This window comes from Arachis ipaensis, chromosome B6 (genome assembly GCF_059453495.1).
Source record: "Arachis ipaensis isolate K30076 ecotype BB chromosome B6, ASM5945349v1, whole genome shotgun sequence".
NCBI classification, from domain to species: domain Eukaryota; kingdom Viridiplantae; phylum Streptophyta; class Magnoliopsida; order Fabales; family Fabaceae; genus Arachis; species Arachis ipaensis.
Genome location: NC_142441.1, coordinates 116,261,208 through 116,285,829, shown reverse-complemented (window position 1 = coordinate 116,285,829; position 24,622 = coordinate 116,261,208). Strand labels below are relative to the sequence as shown.

The window sequence follows — 24,622 nt, the reverse complement described above, 5'->3', positions numbered from 1 at the left end:
AAGATTCATGGCACTAAGAATCCGAACCAGGATACATGCTTGCCTCTTTCTCCTCTTCTATGCTCTTTTAATGTTCTGCATATGATATAATTTCAAATAATCTCCTGCAACTCGAGCAACAGCAAAAACAGAGTTTGAAACTCTAAATTTTAAGCTAACTTGATTCAACCCCCCTTCTCAAGTTCAACTAGAACCATCAATTGGTATCCAGAGCAAGGTCTCAAGAAGGCAAGCTTCACAGCTTGGAGTAAAGATCCATGGCCAACAACATGAATTCCAACATCGTGGCTTTCACTCTCATTGAAGGGCAGTCTAATAATAGACCTCCTTACTTCAATGGCAGCAACTATTCTTACTAGAAAGAAAGAATGAGAATCTTCGTGCAGTCAATCGACTACAATATCTGGAAGATCATTCTCAACGGACCGGACGTTCCCACCAAACAGAATACTGATGGAGAAGTAGTAGCAAAGGAAGACAGTGAATGGACATATGAAGAAAAGAAGAAGGTTGAACTCAACGCCAAAGCAATCAACCTGATGCATTGTGCAATCAGTTTTGAAGAGTTCAGAAAAGTGTCAAGGTGCAAAACGGCTAAAGAAATCTGGGATAAGCTTAGACTCACTCATGAAGGCACTAAGCAAGTGAGGGAAACCAGAATTGACATGCTGATGAAGGAGTATGAAATGTTCAGTATGAAGGAGGATGAGAGCATCGATCAAATGTTCGAAAGATTCTCAATAATCATCAACAATCTGGACGCCATGGGAAGAAACTACTCTGAAGAAACCTTAGTAAGGAAGATTATGAGAAGTCTTACTAAGAAATGGGAAGTGAAAAGCACAGCCATCTCTGAAAGGAATGATTTGATCAAAATCACCTATGATGAGCTAAGAGGTAAGCTGCTGGCTTATCATGTCTCAAGACAAAGATGACAAAAAGAAAAGTATAGCACTAAAATCAAGAATGACAGCCCAAGGAGAAGAATCTGATGACAGTTTCTCAGATGAAGAAATGGTGCTCTTTGCAAGAAAAATGAGAAGACTACTGAGATACAAAAACAAAGGCAAAGGAAGCTCTTCATCCAAAGATGTCAAGAAAGATCAAGTCAAGTTTACATGCCATCACTGCAAGAAGCCTGGTCACTTCAAGTCAGATTGCCCTCAACTTAAGAAAGGCAAAAAGTCCAAGAAAGACAAAAAGAAGGTGATGATGGCAACATGGGAGGACTTGGAGAACGACACCAGCTCAGAGAGCTCAGATCAAGAAGCTCAACTATGTCTGATGGCAGATCATAATGATGAAGATGAGGTAGATCTCTCTGACTTATCTATTGATGAACTGTACTACATTATCAAAGATATTTCTGTGAACTCTAAGAAACTCTTGGATAAGTATGCTAAATGTAAGAAAGAAAATGAGGCTTTGAGGACAGAAAATGATCTTTTTTTGAAAAAGGTTAAGGCAAATGAAAAGTTTTTAAAAGAAGAAAACATTGCCTTGCAAACTGAATTAGAAAAATTCAAACTAAAGCATGAAGTTACTGCTTCCACTGATTTGATTTCTGAAAACAAAAAGCTGAATGAACAAATAAAAAATTTGAATGAAGACTTAGCAAAGTTTGTTCAAGGTTCTCAAAATCTGAACAAACTACTTGCTAGTCAAAGGTTTGGATCTGAAAAATCTGGACTTGGATTCATAGAGGAAAACAAGGCTGTTTTCAAACAAAACTTTAAAAAATCTGAAGCCTCCTCTTCCAAGCTTTTCAAACCAAAAGGATTCAGCAAAACTCAAAAATCAATAAGCAAGAATCATTGCTACAAGTGCAATAGAAATGGTCATGATCCTCCTCAATGTTTCATCTTTCTTAAGTCTTTTGGTAATAATAGTAAATTATATAAAGTTGTTCATGATTATAATGCTCTTGGGCAACCAAGAAGATTTCACATCAAAGGATCCAAATGGATTTGGATACCTAAGGTTAGTTGAAGAACATGCAGGTGTGCCTTGCATCCAAGAAGAAAATGGACATGTGGTATCTTGATAGTGGATGTTCAAGGCATATGACCGGAAGGGATACTTTCTTCATTAAACTCAACAAGTATAATGGAGGATTTGTCACTTTTGGAGATAATAGTAAAGGTAAAATAATTGCCATTGGTAAGGTTGGCAAAGATTTTTCAACTTGTGTAACACCCTCACTATCAGAAGTCACGCTTCTGGCTGCGCCACTCTGATTGCAAGAAGTATTACGACTACTTTACATACTAAATACTAAAATAGGAGCCTGTGACTCAACACTGTGTCGCTGATTTGTTAGAAAAACCGAAATTAAACACTTTATCTTAAGAAAAATACAAACAGGCATAGATTCATATACAAGACTCCTTATATAATAACTCATAATATAATATACATATAAAACATACAATTCCTATCCCTCTTACAAACTCATAATAACAAAGACGAGGGAAGAAAATAATCTAATTAATACATCTTATAAACCAAACGCAGTATATCTCTTCTTAATGCTTCTTCATCCGGTTCCTGAAAAGGTAAAGCTGTAGGGGGTGAGAACCTAACCACACGGTCTCACCACGGAGTTTCAAAGTTGTTATAAGAAGATATTTAATAAGAAACTGTTTTCAAGCTCAGTGATTATCATTGCCTTATGAATCTTTTAAAACCAATAGGAAATCGTTCAAAACCCTTTTCAAAGAAACAATGTTTAATCTTTCAGAAATCCAAAATCTTTCATTTCTTATAGGAAAATCTCAATCAATAGAAATCAACCACGCAATTAAACAACACAATCATTAATTCAGCATCCAAGTTCATTCCCAAATATAGAACGCCAGAACAAACACAGGCAAGACAGATGGTGCACGAATTGTGAATCACACTTTTCACAACTCGTACCACTAACCAGCAAGTGCACTGGGTCGTCCAAGTAATACCTTACGTGAGTAAGGGTCGAATCCCACGGAGATTGTTGGTTTGAAGAAATCTATGGTTATCTTGTAAATCTTAGTCAGGAAGTCAATTATGTTTATCAATTGAATTGTGAGTAACCAGTAGAGCATAAATTAAAAGTTACTTGTTGTGCAGTAATGGAGAATATGTTGGAGTTTTGGAGATGCTTTGTCTTCTGAATCTCTGCTTTCCTCTGTCTTCTTGTTCACGCACGCACGTCCCCCTATGGCAAGCTGTGTGTTGGTGGATCACCGTTGTCAATGGCTACCTTCCATCCTTCCAGTGAAAACTACGCTCACGTGCTCTGTCACAGCACGGCTAATCACCGGTTGGTTCTCGATCCGGTTGGAATAGGATTTACTATCCTTTTGCGTCTGTCACTAATGCCCAGCCTTCAGGAGTTTGAAGCTCGTCACAGTCATTCAATCCTTGAATCCTACTCGGAATACCACATACAAGGTTTAGACTTTCCGGATTCTCATGAATGCTGCCATCAGTTCTAGCTTATACCACGAAGATTCTGATTAAGGAATCTAAGAGATACTCATTCAATCGTATATAGAACGGAGGTGGTTGTCAGGCACGCGTTCATGGTTTGAGGAAGGTGATGAATGTCACGGATCATCACCTCCATCACAGTTAAGCGCGAATGAACATCTTAGATAGGAACAAGCGTGTTTGAATGGAAAACAGAAATACTTGCATTAATTCATCGAGACACAGCAGAGCTCCTCACCCCCAACAATGGGGTTTAGAGACTCATGCCGTCAGAGAATATAAAGTTTAGATCTAAAATGTCATGAGATACAAAATAAGTCTCTAAAAGTTGTTTAAATACTAAACTAGTAGCCTAGGGTTACAAAATTTGGATAAACTATGATGGATGATGCAGAGATCCACTTCTGGGGCCCACTTGGTGTGTGCTGGGGCCCACTTGGTGTGTGCTGGGACTGAGACTTAAGCAATTCACGTGCAGAGGCCATTTGTGGAGTTGAACGCCAGTTTTTATGCCAGTTTGGGCGTTCAACTCCAGCTTTTGATCCTTTTCTGGCGCTGGACGCCAGAATTGGGCAGAGAACTGGCGTTGAACGCCAGTTTACGTCGTCTATCCTTGTGCAAAGTATGGACTATTATATATTGCTGGAAAGCCCTCGATGTCTACTTTCCAATGCAATTGGAAGAATGCCATTTAGAGTTCTGTAGCTCCAGAAAATCCACTTTGAGTGCAGGGAGGTCAGAATCCAACAGCATCAACAGTCCTTTTTCAGCCTGAATCAGATTTTTGCTCAGCTCCTTCAATTTCAGCCAGAAAAATACCTGAAATTACAGAAAAACACACAACTCATAGTAAAGTCCAGAAATATGAATTTTTCCTAAAAACTACTAGAAATAGACTAAAAACTAACTAAAACATACTCTAAACTATATGAAATTATCCCCAAAAAGCGTATAAAATATCCGCTCATCACAACACCAAACTTAAACTGTTGCTTGTCCTCAAGCAACTTAGACAAATAAAATAGAAGACTAATAAGTTGAGAAGCAATAATATCTCAGAGTTTTTGAGTGAAGCTCAGATTCTAATTAGATGAGCGGGACTAGTAGCTTTTTGCTTCTGAACAGTTTTGGCATCTCACTTTATCCATTGAAGCTCAGAGTGATTGGCATCTATAGGAACTCAGAATTCAGATAGTGTTATTGATTCTCTTAGTTCAGTGTGATGATTCTTGAACACAGCTTCTTTATGAGTCTTGGCCGTGGCCCTAAGCACTTTGTTTTCCAGTATTACTACCGGATACATAAATGCCACAGACACATAATTGGGTGAACCTTTTAGATTGTGACTCAGCTTTGCTAAAGTCCCCAATTAGAGGTGTCCAGAGTTCTTAAGCACACTCTTCTTTTTGCTTTGGACCTTGACTTTAACCGCTCAGTCTCAAGTTTTCACTTGACACCTTCACGCCACAAGCACATGGTTAGGGACAGCTTGATTTAGCCGCTTAGGCCAGGACTTTATTCCTTTTTGGCCCTCCTATCCACTGATGCTCAAAGCCTTGGGATCCTTTTTATTACCCTTGCCTTTTGGTTTTAAGGGCTTTGGCTTTTTGCTCTTGCCTTTTGGTTTTAAGAGCTTTGGCTTTTTCTGCTTGCTTTCTCTTTTTTTTTTCTGCAAGCTTTGTTCTTTGCTGCTTTTTCTTGCTTCAAGAATCATTTTTATGATTTTTCAGATTCTCAATAACATGTCTCATGTTCATCATTCTTTCAAGAGCTAACATATTTAACAGTCTTAAACAACAAATTCAAAAGATATATGCACTGTTCAAGCATTCATTCAGAAGACAGAAAGCATTGCCACCACATTTAACTAATTAGAATTTCTCTTATTAAAACTCGAAATTTTATTGCTTCTTATTCAAAAGATCTACTACTTTATTCATGTTTGCTGATGATGAGAAAAATAAACTATAGCTTAATTGGAGATAAAATCAAAATAGATACTAATTACTACTATATGACTCCTAAGGTAAAATTAAAATAAGAACAGTTATCACAGAGTTAAGGCTAAGATTAGAACTCAACAACCTTGAGGTTTGGGAAGTGGATGTTCCTCTAGTCTGTGAGGTGCTTGGTCCTTCAAGAGAGAATTTCTGGCGCTTCAGTTCCTTTAAATCACGCCCTTGCTCCTTTTGGAGTGGGTTGTTTTCCTTTAGGGGCCATGATCTTAGTGATCACGGATAAGCACACCAAACTTAGAGCTTTGCTTGTCCTCAAGCAAAAAGAAAAAGAAGGAGATGGGTAGAAGGAGAGCTCCTCCCCACCATCCTGGCGTTTGAACACCCAAACACTGCCTATTTTGGGCATTCAACGCCCCAAATGCTGCTCTCCTGGGCGTTCAACGCCCAGTTGTTGCCCTTTTCTGGCGTTGAACGCCAGATAGCTATCCTTACTGGCGTTCAGCGCCCACTGGATGCCCATTTTGGGCGCTGAACGCCCAAAATGGCCTTCACTGGCATTTTCTTGCCAGTAAGCTCCCTATATCTGTTTTGTGTGTAGATTCCTTCTGTAACCCTGTAAACTTATGCAAATGATTCTTTACCTTAGTGTCAGTGAACTTTATATAAACAAATAAAAATAAAAATAGGGCAAAATGCTTAGAGGATTGTTGCCCCATGGCTGGGTTGCCTCCCAGCAAGCGCTTCTTTATTGTCTTTAGCTGGACCTTGCTGAGCTTTTAATCTAGCTTCAGCCTTGAGCATTCTTGCTCAATATTGCCCTCAAGATAATGCTTGATTCTCTGTCCATTGACAATGAACTTCTTATCAGAATCAATATCTTGAAGCTCCAAATAACCATATGGTGATACACTTGTAATCACGTATGGTCCCCTCCACCGGGATTTCAGTTTCCCGGGGAATAGCCTGAGTCTAGAGTTAAACAACAGAACCTTCTATCCTGGTTTAAAGATTCTAGATGACAGCTTTCTGTCATGCCATTTTTTTGATTTTTCTTTATAAAGCTTGGCATTTTCGAAAGCTGTGAATCTGAATTCCTCTAGCTCATTTAGCTGGAGCAATCATTTTTCTCCTGCTAGTTTGGCATCAAAGTTTAGGAATCTGGTTGCCCAGTAGGCCTTGTGTTCCAGTTCCACGGGCAGGTGACATGCCTTACCATACACGAGTTGGTATGGAGAGGTCCCTATAGGGGTCTTGAATGCTGTTCTGTAAGCCCACAGAGCATCATCCAAGCTCCTTGCCCAATCCTTTTTACGGGTATTTACTGTCCGTTCCAGGATTCTCTTTAATTCTCTGTTAGAGACTTCAGCTTGCCCATTGGTTTGTGGATGATATGGTGTGGCCACTTTGTGGCGAATTCCATACCGAACCATGGCAGAGTAAAGCTGTTTATTGCAGAAGTGAGTGCCCCCATCGCTGATTAACACTCTAGGGACACCAAACCTGCTAAAGATATGTTTCTGGAGGAACTTCAGCACTGTTTTAGTATCATTGGTGGGTGTGGCAATAGCCTCAACCCATTTTGATACATAGTCAACTGCCACCAGAATATAAGTGTTTGAATATGATGGTGGAAAAGGTCCCATGAAGTCAATTCCCCATACGTCAAACAACTCAATCTCCAAGATTCCTTGTTGAGGCATGGCGTAACCATGAGGCAGATTGCCAGCTCTTTGGCAACTGTCACAGTTACGTACAAACTCTCGGGAATCTTTATAGAGTGTGGGCCAATAGAAGCCACATTGGAGGACCTTGGTGGCTGTTCGCTCACCTCCGAAATGGCCTCCATATTGAGATCCGTGGCAATGCCACAGGATCCTCTGTGCTTCTTCTCTAGGCACACACCTACGGATAATTCCGTCTGCACATCTCTTAAAGAGATAAGGTTCATCCCACAAGTAGTACTTCGCATCAGTAATTAATTTCTTCTTTTGTATCCTGTTGTACTCCTTGGGTATGAACCTTGCAGCTTTATAGTTTGCAATATCGGCAAACCATGGTGCTTCCTGAATGGCAAATAAATGCTCATCAGGAAACGTCTCAGAGATCTCAAGAGAAGGGAGGGACGTCCCTTCCACTGGCTCTATCCGGGGCAGATGATCAGCTACTTAGTTCTCTGTCCCTTTTCTGTCTCTTATTTCTATATCAAACTCTTGCAGAAGCAATACCCATCTGATGAGCCTGGGTTTTGAATCCTGCTTTGTGAGTAGATACTTAAGAGCAGCGTGGTCAGTATACACAATCACCTTTGATCCTACTAAGTAGGATCTGAACTTGTCAATGGCGTAAACCACTGCAAGTAATTCCTTTTCTGTGGTTGTGTAATTTTTCTGGGCATCATTTAGAACGCGACTGGCATAATAAATGACATGCAGAAGCTTGTCATGCCTCTGTCCTAATACTGCACCAATGGCATGATCACTGGCATCACACATTAGCTCGATTGGTAATGTCCAGTCTGGTGCAGAAATGACTGGTGCTGTGACCAGCTTAGCTTTCAGCGTTTCAAACGCCTGCAGGCATGCTGCATCAAACACAAATGGCGTGTCAGCAGCTAACAGATTGCTTAGAGGTTTTGCGATTTTTGAAAAATCCTTTATAAACCTCCTATAGAATCCTGCATGCCCCAGAAAGCTTCTGATTGCCTTAACATTGGCAGGTGGTGGTAATTTTTCAATTACCTCTATTTTTGCTTGATCCACCTCTATTCCCTTGTTTGAGATTTTATGCCCAAGAACAATTCCTTCAGTCACCATGAAGTGACACTTTTCCCAGTTTAAAACTAGGTTGGTTTCTTGGCATCTTTTCAGAACAAGTTTCAGGTGATCAAGACAGGAGCTGAATGAGTCTCCATATACTGAGAAGTCATCCATGAAGACTTCCAGAAATTTTTCCACCATGTCAGAGAAAATAGAGAGCATGCATCTCTGGAAGGTTGCAGGCGCATTACATAGCCCAAATGGCATCCTTCTATAAGCAAACACTCCAGATGGGCATGTGAATGCTGTTTTCTCTTGATCCTGGGGGTCTACTGCAATCTGGTTATAGCCTGAATAGCCATCCAAAAAGCAGTAATAATCATGACCTGCTAGTCTCTCTAGCATCTGGTCTATGAATGGTAAAGGAAAATGATCCTTTCTGGTGGCTGTATTGAGCCTTCTGTAGTCAATACACATGCGCCACCCTGTAACTGTTCTTGTGGGAACTAGTTCATTTTTTTCATTATGAATCACTGTCATGCCTCCCTTTTTTGGGACGACTTGAACAGGGCTCACCCAGGGGCTATCAGAAATAGGATAAATAATCCCAGCCTCTAGTAACTTGGTGACCTCTTTCTGCACCACTTCCTTCATGGCTGGATTTAGCCGCCTCTGTGGTTGAACCACTGGTTTGGCATTATCCTCCAATAGGATTTTGTGCATGCATCTGGCTGGGCTTATGCCCTTAAGGTCACCTATGGACCACCCAAGAGCTGTCTTGTGTGTCCTTAGCACTTGAATAAGTGCTTCCTCTTCCTGTGAATTTAAAGCAGAGCTTATGATCACTGGAAAAGTGTCACCTTCTCCTAGAAATGCATATTTCAAGGATGGTGGCAGTGGCTTGAGCTCTGGTTTAGGAGGTTTTTCCTCTTTCAGAAGAAAGTTCAGAGGCTCTTTCATGTCCCCTGAATCCTCCAAATCAGGCTGAACATCTTTAAAGATGTCTTCCAACTCTGATTCGAGACTCTCAGCCATGTTGATATCTTCTACCAAAGAGTCAATAAGGTCAACTTTCATGCAGTCTGTTGATGTGTCTGGATGCTGCATGGCTTTGACAGCGTTCAACTTGAACTCGTCATCGTTGACTCTCAGGGTTATTTCCCCCTGTTGGACGTCAATGAGGGATCGTCCAGTTGCTAGGAAGGGTCTTCCTAGAATGAGAGTGGCACTCTTGTGCTCCTCCATTTCCAGCACAACAAAGTCAGTGGGAAAGGCGAATAGCCCAACTCTGACAATCATGTCCTCAATCACGCCTGATGGGTATTTAGTGGAACCATCAGCAAGTTGGAGACATATCCGGGTTGGTTTAACTTCTTCAGTTAAGCCAAGCTTCCTGATAGTGGATGCAGGTATTAGGTTGATGCTTGCCCCAAGATCGCATAAGGCTGTCTTGGTGCAATCACCTTCCAAGATGCATGGTATCAGAAAACTCCCAGGGTCTTTAAGCTTTTCAGGAAAGCTTTTTAGAATGACTGCACTGCATTCTTCAGTGAGGAGAACTCTTTCTGTTTCTCTCCACTCCTTTTTATGACTCAAGATCTCTTTCATGAACTTGGCATAAGAAGGTATTTGCTCAAGTGCCTCTACAAATGGAATCTTTATTTCAAGAGTCCTTAGATAATCTGCAAAGCGAGCAAATTGCTTATCCTGCTCCTCTTTCCAGAGTTTTTGAGGATAAGGTATCTTGGCTTTATATTCCTCAACCTTAGTGGTTAAGGAAGCCTTTTTAGAGGGGTTGTTATCAGCACTTGTGTGTGTCTGATCCCTCACTGGCAATTGAGTACCAGAGTCAGAAGCTGGAGTGACGTTAGACGCCAACTCACTGTCTGTTCTTGGCGTCTGAACGCCAGAAATGTGCCCATTTTGGGCGTTCAACGCTGGATTCTGCACCATTTGGGTGTTCAACGCCAGATTCTTGCCCATTTCTGGCGTTGAACGCCAATCCTGCCTTGTTTCTGGCGCTGAACGCCAGTTTTGGGCATGGTCTGGGCGTTCAGCGCCAGCCTTCCACCCATTTTCTGGCGTTTTAGTGCCAGAATTATTTTTCCCTGGGCTCTTACTGTCCTCAGGTAAATCTTTGGTGGGTCGCTCATTTCTTGAATTTTTGATGCCTTGAGGCGGGGTATTTAATGTTTTCCCACTTCTTAATTGAACTGCTTGGCATTCTTCTGCTATTTGCCTTGATAGCTGCTGCTTTGTTTGCTTAAACTGTTCGTCCATATGTATATTAGCTATCCTTGTCTCCTGTAGCCTATCTTTGAATTCAGCTAGCTGCTTTGTTAGAAAATCCAATTGCTGATTGAATTCAGCAGCTTGTTTTACAGTACTGAATTCAGCAGTTACTATTTTAACCTCTTCATTCATGGAAGGGTTGCTGCTTAGGTACAGATGCTGATTCCTGGCAACTGTATCAATGAGCTCTTGAGCCTCTTCAATTGTCTTTCTCATGTGGATAGATCCACCAGCTGAGTAATCTAGAGACATCTGAGCTCCTTCTGCAAGCCCATAGTAGAAGATGTCTAACTGGACCCACTCTGAAAACATTTCAGAGGGGCATTTTCGTAGCATCTCTCTGTATCTCTCCCAGGCATCATAAAGAGATTCATTATCTCCTTGTTTAAAGCCTTGGATGTCCAGCCTTAGCTGTGTCATCCTTTTTGGAGGGAAATACTGATTCAGGAATTTTTCTGTCAGCTGTTTCCATGTTCTTATGCTGGCCTTAGGTTGGTTATTTAACCACCTCTTAGCTTGATCTTTTACAGCAAATGGAAACAGTAATAGTCTGTAGACATCCTGATCTATTTCCTTATCATGTACTGTGTCAGCAATTTGTAAAAATTGTGCCAGAAACTCTGTAGGTTCTTCCTGTGGAAGACCGGAATACTGGCAACTTTGCTGCACCATGATAATGAGCTGAGGATTCAACTCAAAGCTACTAACTCCAATGGAGGGTATGCATATGCTACTCCCATATGAAGCAGTAGAGGGGTTAGAATATGACCCCAAAGTCCTCCTGGACTGTCCATCTCCACTTATGTCCATGATGGATATATGGATATAACTTGGACTGATTTATCTTTTTATTTATTTTATTTTATAAGAAGTAAATACTTAAATAAAATAAAATAACTAAAAAGAATTTGAATTTTGAAATAAAAAAGTTTTTTTTATTTTTTATTTTTTTTAAAATTTTTTTTATAAAAAATAAAAATAATTAGTTGAATAAAAACGAAATTTTGGAAAAAGGGGGAAGATATTTTCGAAAATTAGAGAGAGAGAGAGTTAGTTAGGTAGTTTTGAAAAAGTTAAGAAACAAACAAAAAGTTAGTTAGTTAGTTGAAACAAATTTTGAAAAGATAAGAAGTTAGGAAGTTAGAAAAGATATTTTTGAAAAGATATTTTTGAATTTAGTGAGGAGAGAGAAAAACAATAAGATAGTACAAGATTTAAAATTTTTAGATCTAATGCTCCTTGTTTTTGAAAATTTTGGAGGGAAAACACCAAGGAACACCAAACTTAAAAATTTTAAGATCAAGACACAAGGAAAACTCAAGAACACTTTGAAGACTCACAAGAACACAAGAACATGAAGAAAGAACACCAAACTTAAAATTTTTAGAAAACCACCAAAATTTTCGAAAACCAAAGGGAATTCAACAAGAAAACACCAAACTTAAAGTTTGGCACACAATTTAATAGAGAAAATATTATTTATGAAAAAGAAGGTTTTGAAAAGAGTATAAAAGATTCTAACCCAATTACCAAGAACACAGATTAACGCTCTAGCCAAATGAGTTATGGAATTTTCGAAAATTTTAAGAAAGATTAATTTTGAAAACACTAAACTTAAAGTTTGGCACAGGATTTAACAGAAAAATTATTTTTGAAAAAAGTTTTTTTTTTTTAAAAAAAATTATGATAGCCAATTACCATGAACATAAACACCACGTTCTAACTAACTGAGTTATAAATTTAAAGTGTTTTAACAAGGGATAAATAATAAAAGACTCTAAACCAACAAGAAAGATTTTTTTTTTCTAATCTAAGCAACAAAATAATCCGTCAGTTGTCCAAACTCGAACAATCCCCGGCAACGGCGCCAAAAACTTGGTGCACGAATTGTGAATCACACTTTTCACAACTCGTACCACTAACCAGCAAGTGCACTGGGTCGTCCAAGTAATACCTTACGTGAGTAAGGGTCGAATCCCACGGAGATTGTTGGTTTGAAGCAATCTATGGTTATCTTGTAAATCTTAGTCAGGAAGTCAATTATGTTTATCAATTGAATTGTGAGTAACCAGTAGAGCATAAATTAAAAGTTACTTGTTGTGCAGTAATGGAGAATATGTTGGAGTTTTGGAGATGCTTTGTCTTCTGAATCTCTGCTTTCCTCTGTCTTCTTGTTCACGCACGCACGTCCCCCTATGGCAAGCTGTGTGTTGGTGGATCACCGTTGTCAATGGCTACCTTCCATCCTTCCAGTGAAAACTACGCTCACGTGCTCTGTCACAGCACGGCTAATCACCGGTTGGTTCTCGATCCGGTTGGAATAGGATTTACTATCCTTTTGCGTCTGTCACTAACGCCCAGCCTTCAGGAGTTTGAAGCTCGTCACAGTCATTCAATCCTTGAATCCTACTCGGAATACCACAGACAAGGTTTAGACTTTCCGGATTCTCAAGAATGCTGCCATCAGTTCTAGCTTATACCACGAAGATTCTGATTAAGGAATCTAAGAGATACTCATTCAATCGTATATAGAACGGAGGTGGTTGTCAGGCACGCGTTCATGGTTTGAGGAAGGTGATGAATGTCACGGATCATCACCTCCATCACAGTTAAGCGCGAATGAACATCTTAGATAGGAACAAGCGTGTTTGAATGGAAAACAGAAATACTTGCATTAATTCATCGAGACACAGCAGAGCTCCTCACCCCCAACAATGGGGTTTAGAGACTCATGCCGTCAGAGAATACAAAGTTTAGATCTGGAATGTCATGAGATACAAAATAAGTCTCTAAAAGTTGTTTAAATACTAAACTAGTAGCCTAGGGTTACAAAATTTGGATAAACTATGATGGATGATGCAGAGATCCACTTCTGGGGCCCACTTGGTGTGTGCTGGGGCCCACTTGGTGTGTGCTGGGGCTGAGACTTAAGCAATTCACGTGCAGAGGCCATTTGTGGAGTTGAACGCCAGTTTTTATGCCAGTTTGGGCGTTCAACTCCAGCTTTTGATCCTTTTCTGGCGCTGGACGCCAGAATTGGGTAGAGAACTGGCATTGAACGCCAGTTTACGTCGTCTATCCTTGTGCAAAGTATGGACTATTATATATTTCTGGAAAGCCCTGGATGTCTACTTTCCAATGCATTTGAAAGCATGCCATGTCGAGTTCTGTAGCTCCAGAAAATCCACTTTGAGTGCAGGGAGGTCAGAATCCAACAGCATCAGCAGTCCTTTTTCAGCCTGAATCAGATTTTTGCTCAGCTCCTTCAATTTCAGCCAGAAAAATATCTGAAATTACAGAAAAACACACAACTCATAGTAAAGTCCAGAAATATGAATTTTTCCTAAAAACTACTAGAAATAGACTAAAAACTAACTAAAACATACTCTAAACTATATGAAATTATCCCCAAAAAGCGTATAAAATATCCGCTCATCAACAGACAAGGAAAGCACAAGTAAGTAGCAGTTACAGCAAATAGTTCAAGTAGCAGTTAAGAACAGTTTAGCAATTAGGCAAACCAAAACAAGTTCAAACCCAAGCAAAGCATACAAATGCATATGATGCATGCCTGTCCTATGGCTGATGAGGCTCATCTGTCGGTTATCCAGCCAACCCGACAAGTCTGAATTGTCCTTAGACCGTCCCCCGACGTGCATCCCCAAGAGTCTATGCATAGCTTTTTCTCAAATAATCAATATTACTCAATGGGGGTATCATTCCCGGGAATTTATATAGTGCCCGGTCACACTTACGTCGTAGGGTCAACAGAGTATCGAGTTTTCAACCTGGTACACGTGGTGGCAAGCCACGGCACTTAATCCAGGGAACCTCGTATCTCAGATATTTCAAATTCATAAGCCACATAAATAATTCATTCATCATTCATCAACATCTAAGCCATTCTCAATATCATCATCATTCGTCAATCCATATCCCATTTCCAAATTCATTCAAAAATCATATTTCAAATCAATCCTCATCATCCTTCTTTTCGTTAATCAACAATCTCAATTCAAAACATAATTCTTTCTTTTCTAAATAAATCAATCTTAAAACATATAACGTTCAAAAACTAAATCTTTTTAAATCATCACTTCAGGCAAAACTTTCAATTTTATAAAATTTCGGCAGCATCTCCTCTAAAACTCGGACACTGCCACCCTTTTCGGGTCCCAACCAAACCAAACCAAACACCTGTTAATCAGTCAAATCACTTCCAACAACCATTATCACTGTAACAGTACTCAACCCAAGGAAATTACAAAATCCAGATTTCAATCAACCAATCCTATAAATCACAATTTAAACTGACTACGACCAACAGCATCAATCAATAGTTAAGAATTCTCGGTCTTCTCAAACAGTTTCAAACCAAACCATTCCCTCAAACACTTTTCGAATCATTTCCAAAATAGCAAATCATTCTCAATAAATAACCCATTTTCAAATATCAAGTCTTTTCCAAGTTTATTTTAAAATCAAATTTCAATATCAAATCGGGTTTAATATCAAATCAAACTAATGATCTCATTCAACCAAAACAACTCAATTCAATTCATAAGACTCACGAAATCACAAAAATGTATTTTACGCGTTAATATCGATTTATAACAACCCTGTAATGTAAAATAGATTTAAGAAAAACCCTACCTCGTTCGCGATTCAACTACGCGACAAACCGCATTTTTATTCTTATCCCACAGCAACAACATTAATACTGACCGTCCCCGCAGCAGCCACAACCTCTAAACACAGTCTTAGCCCAATCCTAAAATATTAATGTCGCGTAAAACTCAATAATCTATAACATAACAGCAACTAAAAGAGTTTGGAACAAGGAACGACTTACTGGGCTTACAAATAATCAAGAAAACGGAGCAACAGCAGCTCCGGTGACGACGCAGCACCTTGATGCTGTATGCAGCAGCCATAGAACTCAGCAATCAAGACCCGTAACTCGATCCTATGACACCAAGACCTCAGATCCTCAAACAACTTAAAACAGAAACACCAATTTAAAGGTTTTGGAACACATGGCTTACCCAAACAAGGATGAACGGCTGAACTGAAATAACGGTAACTCCGATGGTGGTTCCGGTGATCACCCACGCCACACCCGGTGACCAGAACGGCGGCAACGACGGTGCAGCAGTTTAGAACAACAAGCAGCGGGGGCGGGTAACTGAAATAAGCATGCAGTGACGATAAAGGTTCCCGGAATCCAAAAGAACAGAAACCAAACTTTAAAACTCTTACCGACAGTGCATTCTCCGGTGGCGGCAGCAGAATTTTGAGCGGCAGAAGCGGCGGTGGCTGGCGCGGGTCTCTCTTTTCTCTCCTCTGCTCCCGAGCTCGCTCTCTCTCGCTCTCTCTAGCTCCTCCATAAGTGGCGGCAACCGACTCCGGGATGAGAACGACGACGACGCGGGTACAGTAGCGGCGGTGACGGCTTCACGGTGTGGGCGACGCTCGCGACGCAAAAAAGGTTCCGACATGGTGGTTGGACCTCAGCTCGGCTTGAGATCCCACTCTCTCTCCCTCGCGCGTCTCTCCTCCCCGCGTGGTCTCCTCGGCGCTGGCGCCAACGGCGACGCGACGCGACGGCGGTCCTGAGCTGCGTGGTGGCTTCCTTGCGGTACTCTCCTTCTCTCTCAGATCTCCTCTCTCTTCTGTCAGCAGCGGCGGCGACGGTGGCAGTGACACCCACCGCGCCGCCTCCCTCTTCTTCCTCCCCTTTCCTTCTTTCTTTTCTTCGTTCTTCTGCTTTTGCTTTTCTTTCTTTCTTTCTTTCTTTCTTTTGATATGTTTACTGAAGGAAAGAAAACAGGTGTGGCGGCTAGGGTTAATTTAGGGGGTTAGGGTTAATTTGGTTAAAATTAGGGTTTTGATTTAATTTAGGAAAATTTGTCTTTAAAAATTTTAATCAAATTAGGATTTGTTTTATTAATTTCAAATCTAATTTAATTGTCAAAACTTGATTTAATTACTTCTAATAAAATAATTTTTAAAATAAAATTTTTAATGAATAAATAAATTGAAATTAACTCATAATAATATTTTTTTGAAAATTATGGGTCTTACACCCTACTCACCTTATAAAAATTTTCGTCCTCGAAAATTGATACAAAATAAAAGAGATTTTCATATTACTTCACTCTTGAACTTATTTAAAGAAAAGGCAAAAAGTTCTTAGTATATATATATATATATATATATATATATATATATATATATATATATATTTTCATATAGTTTCAAATACCAGAATTTTCATATGGCATAAAAATATAAAGGGTATAAGTATGATGTGAAACAAAGTTACAAGATAGACTTGATGCACAAAATAATATGTTTCAAACGTGTGATAGTAAAGCAAGGCGACAAAAATGGTATAAAACAAGCTGGGGTCAAAATGATGTGCTCAACGTCCGGATACTAATCTCATACCAACTGCAAATACTCAACTATTCAAACTTCAATATAACTTATCTCTACCATTCTTAACTGTACTTCATTGAGCTCTCATCCGATGGTTTTCAACCTTGTCATCACTTCGTAAATCTTAATTGTCACAAACCCAACATCAACAAAATTCTTTCACATGAAATAAGGTTCCACAACTCCCTGCAACATCGTATATTTACAAATTTTCACCTTTTGAATTCACCAAACGTGTCCTAAAGAGCTAATGTGTTGTTTACTAAGCGTACGGTCGCACAAGACATCAAAACTAATCTCGAGTATACTCAGAAGGATCATAAACCATAGAAAAGAAAGAACAGTGACAAAGACTGTGTTTGCGAGAATTTGAAAGAATTTTGGAAATCACAAGTAGACAAGGATGAACAAGTAATAAAAAGTGCTGGAAAGAGAATCAACTGATAACTTTAAAGGTAACTCTTGAATCGAAGGAATTTAATAAGACCAATAAGATGAAAAACAATGTAGTATTTTGAAACGAATTCAAGCTGAGTCAAATAAATATGAGGTTTACAAAAGAAGAATATCCAAAACCAAAGACAAAATTCATAGAACCCAAGAGTATGATTTAAAGATACTCTCGAATGCATTGCTCATAAGGAATGAAAAACTTAAAGAAAAATCATTTTATGTTCTAAAAGAGAAAATGAGTAACAAACATCCTTCAAAAGATTAATAAAAATGTAAATGTGGCATTATTTCAATATAAATTCAAGCGAAAATAGATTACACAATTTGTAAATGGAAAGATTAATTTGGCTAAGAGAAAAATTGTATTTTCTCTTCTTTTTTAAGCATGTATGAAAACTATAATCTTGTTGGAAGAAAATCTGAGATAAAGTTTTACTCATAAAAGAAAAGATGATACGTTACAATCAAACAGGTTTAAATCACATAGAAATTTTCAGAGTATAAGGTAAAGGAGTGTAAGCTAAATTGAAAGCGATTTTATTAAAACTTCAATAGAGGTATCGCCCTAAAACAAGTTCAAATCACACCAAAGAGGGGCACTGCTCAAGTAAAGCATTTCTAGTCAGGGACAACTTTGCATAAAAATAAATCGAAACTTGTTTAAAAAGGTTTAAAACAAAACTTCAATATTATACTTGAAGTCACAACTTTATAAGGATGTTCAATAATATTATTATGTGCTAAAAAGGAAACTAACTCATTTTAAGAAAGAGACTTAAATTAAAGGATTTCAATTAGGATTCATAAAGCATGTCACTCATAGAAACAAAAAGCTTAAGAAGAAACTTAACAACTTAAAAAGTTGATTCAAAACTTAAATTTCTTCAAAAAAATTCAAAACCTTTTCAAAAATGGTTCAAAACAAAATTTTGAAAGTATACTTGAAATAACACCCTCGCAAGTATCATTTAAGAAGATCACGATGTGCTTAAAACGAAATCAACCCATGGAAGAAAGGACCTTTAAATTAAGGGAATTCAAACAAGAACGCATTGGGTATGGATTATCAAATGAGTTTCCAATTGGTCTAAAGGAATACAAAACGCGCCAGGAAGACAACTCAATCAATAGAAAATTCTCAAGAAAGAACCTTTAACTAAAGAAAGATAAATAAAAGGACAAATGGTGCATTAGATGGAAACGAATTAAAGTTGACTCGGATGAGAATGAGATTCACAAGAAATGGAAAACTAAGACTAATAGTGACGTTAAAAAAAAATAAAAGAGTAGTTAAAAATAGAATTAAATATGACATCCACAGAAATAAAAGTTTAAGAAAGAAATTGATCCATTCATGATAATAAAGATATGAGTCCAACATTTTTTTTTTGTAAGAACAACAATTGCATAAATAATATAGTATGCTAAACCAAATTCGAATAAAAATAAATTAGGTGAAGTTTACCAAACAAAACCAACTGGAAAGAGACAAAAACCTTTCTTTGAAAAATATCTAAATATATAGTCAAATCAGGATATTCGTAAAAACTGTAATAAAATTGTTAAAAAATCAAATTGTATTTAAAGTATATATACATTTCCATAAATCAGTGAAGAAACAGGCGAGGTATTAGAAACAACTAGTTTTAAACTGTATAAGAAACTTTCAACGTTTATATAAAGAAGTACATATCAAATTAAAAGCAGTTGTATATTTCCAATCAAAAACGGTTTTGTTAAGATTTAAAGAATGGCTGTAATTGTTATCAAATAAGAGGAAAACTAAATTACAATTTGTTTACAAAGGACTCGAAAAATGAACTTAAAAAGGTGTCCGACATCAAAACAGATTTAAATGTATATCAAAAAATACATGATTCAAAAAGAAGTTCCTAAATAAAGAAGGTAAATACACCGAAGGTTTTAAACAGGCATATGTAGTTAGGATCAAACAAAAGCGTACGTGAACAAGAGAGTAGGATTGAAAGATAATGTGTTCACTTTCCAAGAAAAGTATCGCAGACAAGAAACTTAGAGCATACCAAGCAGGAATAAGATACGTGATATTCGCAGAGTTCAAGACACCTAACCGAGTAACCTCAAGAATTAACTCCTAACGTTCCCAAAACCCACGATTTGCATTACCTATGACTCGCATATTGTCTATGATAACCCATTAGTGCTTACATAAACATAATTCACTAGTGTTAAGCTGGCCAAACTTAATACCAGGGATTATGCAATGCAAGACTAATGGCATTAATCAATAGACCGTCATGTGCATAAGCTCTAAATCTCGTTATTCAAACAAGACTTACTACATGACAGGCTCTCAGAGTATGCAATTGAAGCATAACCGGTCCATTCCTCAGGCTCTACAGGAAAGACTGCTCTGATACCATAATGTAACACCCTCACTATCAGAAGTCACGCTTCTGGCTGCGCCACTCTGATTGCAAGAAGTATTACGACTACTTTACATACTAAATACTAAAATAGGAGCCTGTGACTCAACACTGTGTCGCTGATTTGTTAGAAAAACCGAAATTAAACACTTTATCTTAAGAAAAATACAAACAGGCATAGATTCATATACAAGACTCCTTATATAATAACTCATAATATAATATACATATAAAACATACAATTCTTATCCCTCTTACAAACTCGTAATAACAAAGACGAGGGAAGAAAATAATCTAATTAATACATCTTATAAACCAAACGCAGTATATCTCTTCTTAATGCTTCTTCATCCGGTTCCTGAAAAGGTAAAGCTGTAGGGGGGTGAGAACCTAACCACACGGTCTCACCACGGAGTTTCAAAGTTGTTATAAGAAGATATTTAATAAGAAACTATTTTCAAGCTCAGTGATTATCATTGCCTTATGAATCTTTTAAAACCAATAGGAAATCGTTCAAAACCCTTTTCAAAGAAACAATGTTTAATCTTTCAGAAATCCAAAATCTTTCATTTCTTATAGGAAAATCTCAATCAATAGAAATCAACCACGCAATCAAACAACACAATCATTAATTCAGCATCCAAGTTCATTCCCAAATGTAGCACGCCAGAACAAACACAGGCAAGACAGGCAAGGAAAGCACAAGTAGGTAGCAGTTACAGCAAATAGTTCAAGTAGCAGTTAAGAACAGTTTAGCAATTAGGCAAACCAAAACAAGTTCAAACGCAAGCAAAGCATACAAATGCATATGATGCATGCCTGTCCTATGGCTGATGAGGCTCATCTGTCGGTTATCCAGCCAACCCGACAAGTCTAAATTGTCCTTAGACCGTCCCCCGACGTGCATCCCCAAGAGTCTATGCATAGCTTTTTCTCAAATAATCAATATTACTCAATGGGGGTATCATTCCCGGGAATTTATATAGTGTCCGGTCACACTTACGTCGTAGGGTCAACAGAGTATCGAGTTTTCAACCTGGTACACGTGGTGGCAAGCCACGGCACTTAATCCAGGGAACCTCGTATCTCAGATATTTCAAATTCATAAGCCACATAAATAATTCATTCATCATTCATCAACATCTAAGCCATTCTCAATATCATCATCATTCGTCAATCCATATCCCATTTCCAAATTCATTCAAAAATCATATTTCAAATCAATCCTCATCATCCTTCTTTTCGTTAATCAACAATCTCAATTCAAAACATAATTCTTTCTTTTCTAAATAAATCAATCTTAAAACATATAACGTTCAAAAACTAAATCTTTTTAAATCATCACTTCAGGCAAAACTTTCAATTTTATAAAATTTCGGCAGCATCTCCTCTAAAACTCGGACACTGCCACCCTTTTCGGTTCCCAACCAAACCAAACCAAACACCTGTTAATCAGTCAAATCACTTCCAACAACCATTATCACTGTAACAGTACTCAACCCAAGGAAATTACAAAATCCATATTTCAATCAACCAATCCTATAAATCACAATTTAAACCGACTTCAACCAACAGCATCAATCAATAGTTAAGAATTCTCGGTCTTCTCAAACAGTTTCAAATCAAACCATTCCCTCAAACACTTTTTGAATCATTTCCAAAATAGCAAATCATTCTCAATAAATAACCCATTTTCAAATATCAAGTCTTTTCCAAGTTTATTTTAAAATCAAATTCCAATATCAAATCGGGTTTAATATCAAATCAAACTAATGATCTCATTCAACCAAAACAACTCAATTCAATTCATAAGACTCACGAAATCACAAAAATTTATTTTACGCGTTAATATCGATTTATAACAACCCTGTAATGTAAAATAGATTTAAGAAAAACCCCTACCTCGTTCGCGATTCAACTACGCGACAAACCGCATTTCTATTCTTATCCCACAGCAACAACATTAATACTGACCGTCCCCGCAGCAGCCACAGCCTCTAAACACAGCCTTAGCCCAATCCTAAAATATTAATGTCGCGTAAAACTCAATAATCTATAACATAACAGCAGCTAAAAGAGTTTGGAACAAGGAACGACTTACTGGGCTTACAAATAATCAAGAAAACGGAGCAACAGCAGCTCCGGTGACGACGCAGCACCTTGATGCTGTATGCAGCAGCCATAGAACTCAACAATCAAGACCCATAACTCGATCCTATGACACCAAGACCTCAGATCCTCAAACAACTTAAAACAGAAACACCAATTTAAAGGTTTTGGAACGCATGGCTTACCCAAACAAGGATGAACGGCTGAACTGAAATAACGGTAACTCCAATGGTGGTTCCGATGATCACCCACGCCACACCCGGTGACCAGAACGGCGGCAACGACGGTGCAGCAGTTCAGAATAACAAGCAGCGGGGGCGGGTAACTGAAATAAGCATGCAGTGACGATAAAGGTTCCCGGAATCCAAAAGAACATAAACCAAACTTTAAAACCCTTACCGACAGTGCATTCTCTGGCGGCGGCAGCAGAATTTCGAGCGGCAGAAGCGGCGGTGGCTGGCGCGGGTCTCTCTTTTCTCTCCTTTGCTCCCGAGCTCGCTCTCTCTCGCTCTCTCTAGCTCTTCCATAAGTGGCGGCAACCGACTCCGGGACGAGAACGACGACGACGCGGGTACAGTAGCGGCGGCGACGGCTTCACGGTGTGGGCGACGCTCGCGACGCGAAAAGGGTTCCAACACGGTGGTTGGACCTCAGCTCGGCTTGAGATCCCACTCTCTCTCCCTCGCACGTCTCTCCTCCCCGCGTGGTCTCCTCGGCACTGGCTTCAACGGCGACGCGACGCGACGGCGGTCCTGAGCTGCGCGGCGGCTTCCTCGCTGTACTCTCCTTCTCTCTCAGATCTCCTCTCTCTTTTGTCAGCAGCGGCGGCGACGGTGGCAGTGACACCCACCGCGCTGCCTCCCTCTTCTTCCTCCCCTTTCCTTCTTTCTTTTCTTCGTTCTTCTGCTTTTGCTTTTCTTTCTTTCTTTCTTTCTTTCTTTTGATATGTTTACTGAAGGAAAGAAAACAGGTGTGGCGGCTAGGGTTAATTTAGGGGGTTAGGGTTAATTTGGTTAAAATTAGAGTTTTGATTTAATTTAGGAAAATTTGTCTTTAAAAATTTTAATCAAATTAGGATTTGTTTTATTAATTTCAAATCTAATTTAATTGTCAAAACTTGATTTAATTACTTCTAATAAAATAATTTTTAAAATAAAATTTTTAATGAATAAATAAATTGAAATTAACTCATAATAATATTTTTTTGAAAATTATGGGTCTTACAACTTGCGTAGATAGTGTCTTTTTAGTTGATGGGTTAAAGCAGAATCTATTGAGCATAAGTCAATTGTGTGATCTTGGATATGCTGTAACCTTTAGAAAATCTGATTGTAGAGTCATAAATGAGAAAACAGGGGCTGTTTTATTTGTTGCCAAAAGAAGTGACAATGTTTATGGTATCACTCTAGATGATCTAAAAGTTCAAAGTGTAACTTGTTTCTCTTCAATGGAATCTGAAAAATGGATGTGGCATAAGAGGTTAGGACATGCTAGCATGTTCCAAATCTCTAAGCTTGTAAAGAGAGGCTTAGTTAGAGGTCTTCCTAATATAAAATTTGATAAGGACATCATTTGTGATGCTTGTCAAATGGGTAAACAAATTAAAACCTCTTTCAAACCCAAGGAAGATGTCTCTACTTAGAAACCATTGGAGTTGTTGCATCTTGATCTGTTTGGACCTACTAGAACTCAAAGTCTTGGAGGAAAGAGTTATGGCATGGTAATTGTGGATGACTATACTAGATTTGGCTGGGTGTTCTTTCTTGCTCATAAACATGAGGCTTTTTCTGTTTTTGAAAAGTTCAGCAAAAGGATTCAAAATGAAAAAGGTTCAAAAATTGTTTCAATAAGAAGTGATCATGGTAAAAAATTTGAAAATCAATACTTTGAATCTTTTTGTGATGAACAAGGCATATCACATAACTTCTCTTGTCCAAGAACACCTCAATAAAATGGTGTTGTTGAGAGAAGAAATAGAAGTTTACAAGAAATGGCTAGAGCTATGTTATGTGAATATGAAATCCCCAAGTTCTTATGGGCTGAAGCTGTGAATACAGCTTGCTATGTTTTAAATAGAACCATCATTAGGAAGTTTTTGAAGAAAACCCCATATGAACTTTGGAAAGGGCATCCTCCTAATCTTAGTGATTTTCATGTGTTTGGCTGCAAGTGTTTCACTCTGAATATCAAAGAAAATTTAGGAAAATTTGATCCTAAAACACATGAAGGGATTTTTCTTGGTTATTCCACTAATAGCAAGGCCTATAGAGTTTATAACAAGAACTCCAAAACTGTCGAGGAAACCATGCATGTCACATTCTGTGAATCTAACAATGTTCCCAGTGTTTGCATTGATGATAGTCCAGGTTTTGAAGATGAATTACCAAAGAACACTGAACCAGTTCCACAAAATCCAAGTTCTCATGAAGTTACACCTGTTAGCTGTGAAAATTCCAATTCTGCAGGAGACAATTTGGAATTATCTCCTGTCACAGTAGAAAACACTGATGCAGAAGCTATTATTGATCAAGAGGAACCTGGATCTTCAACACAAATCAGAAGGCCCAGGGAATGGAAGTTTCTGAAAAATTATCCTGAGAAATTCATAATTGGTGATCCCTCCAAAAGTATTTCAACAAGGTCATCTTTGAAAAGAGTTGAATCCAACAACTTAGCTCTTTTATCAAAGATTGAACCTCAAAACATCTAAGAAGCTCTTGCTGATTCATCTTGGGTG

At 38.5% G+C, this 24,622-nt stretch overlaps 2 protein-coding genes across 2 annotated transcripts; both read left to right on the top strand.

Moving 5' to 3' along the window:
* Positions 1-368: 368 nt before the first annotated feature.
* Positions 369-935, top strand: LOC107647159 (uncharacterized). Its single transcript, XM_016351275.1, has one exon. It carries the CDS (start codon positions 369-371, stop codon positions 933-935), a length of 567 nt encoding a protein of 188 aa, XP_016206761.1.
* A 31-nt stretch (positions 936-966) lies between these two features.
* On the top strand, positions 967-23,527 carry LOC148562420 (uncharacterized). The gene is made up of 2 exons (XM_088490885.1): positions 967-1,630; positions 23,121-23,527. Exons 1-2 carry the CDS (start codon positions 967-969, stop codon positions 23,525-23,527), a joined length of 1,071 nt encoding a protein of 356 aa, XP_088347011.1.
* The last annotated feature ends 1,095 nt before the right edge of the window (positions 23,528-24,622 follow it).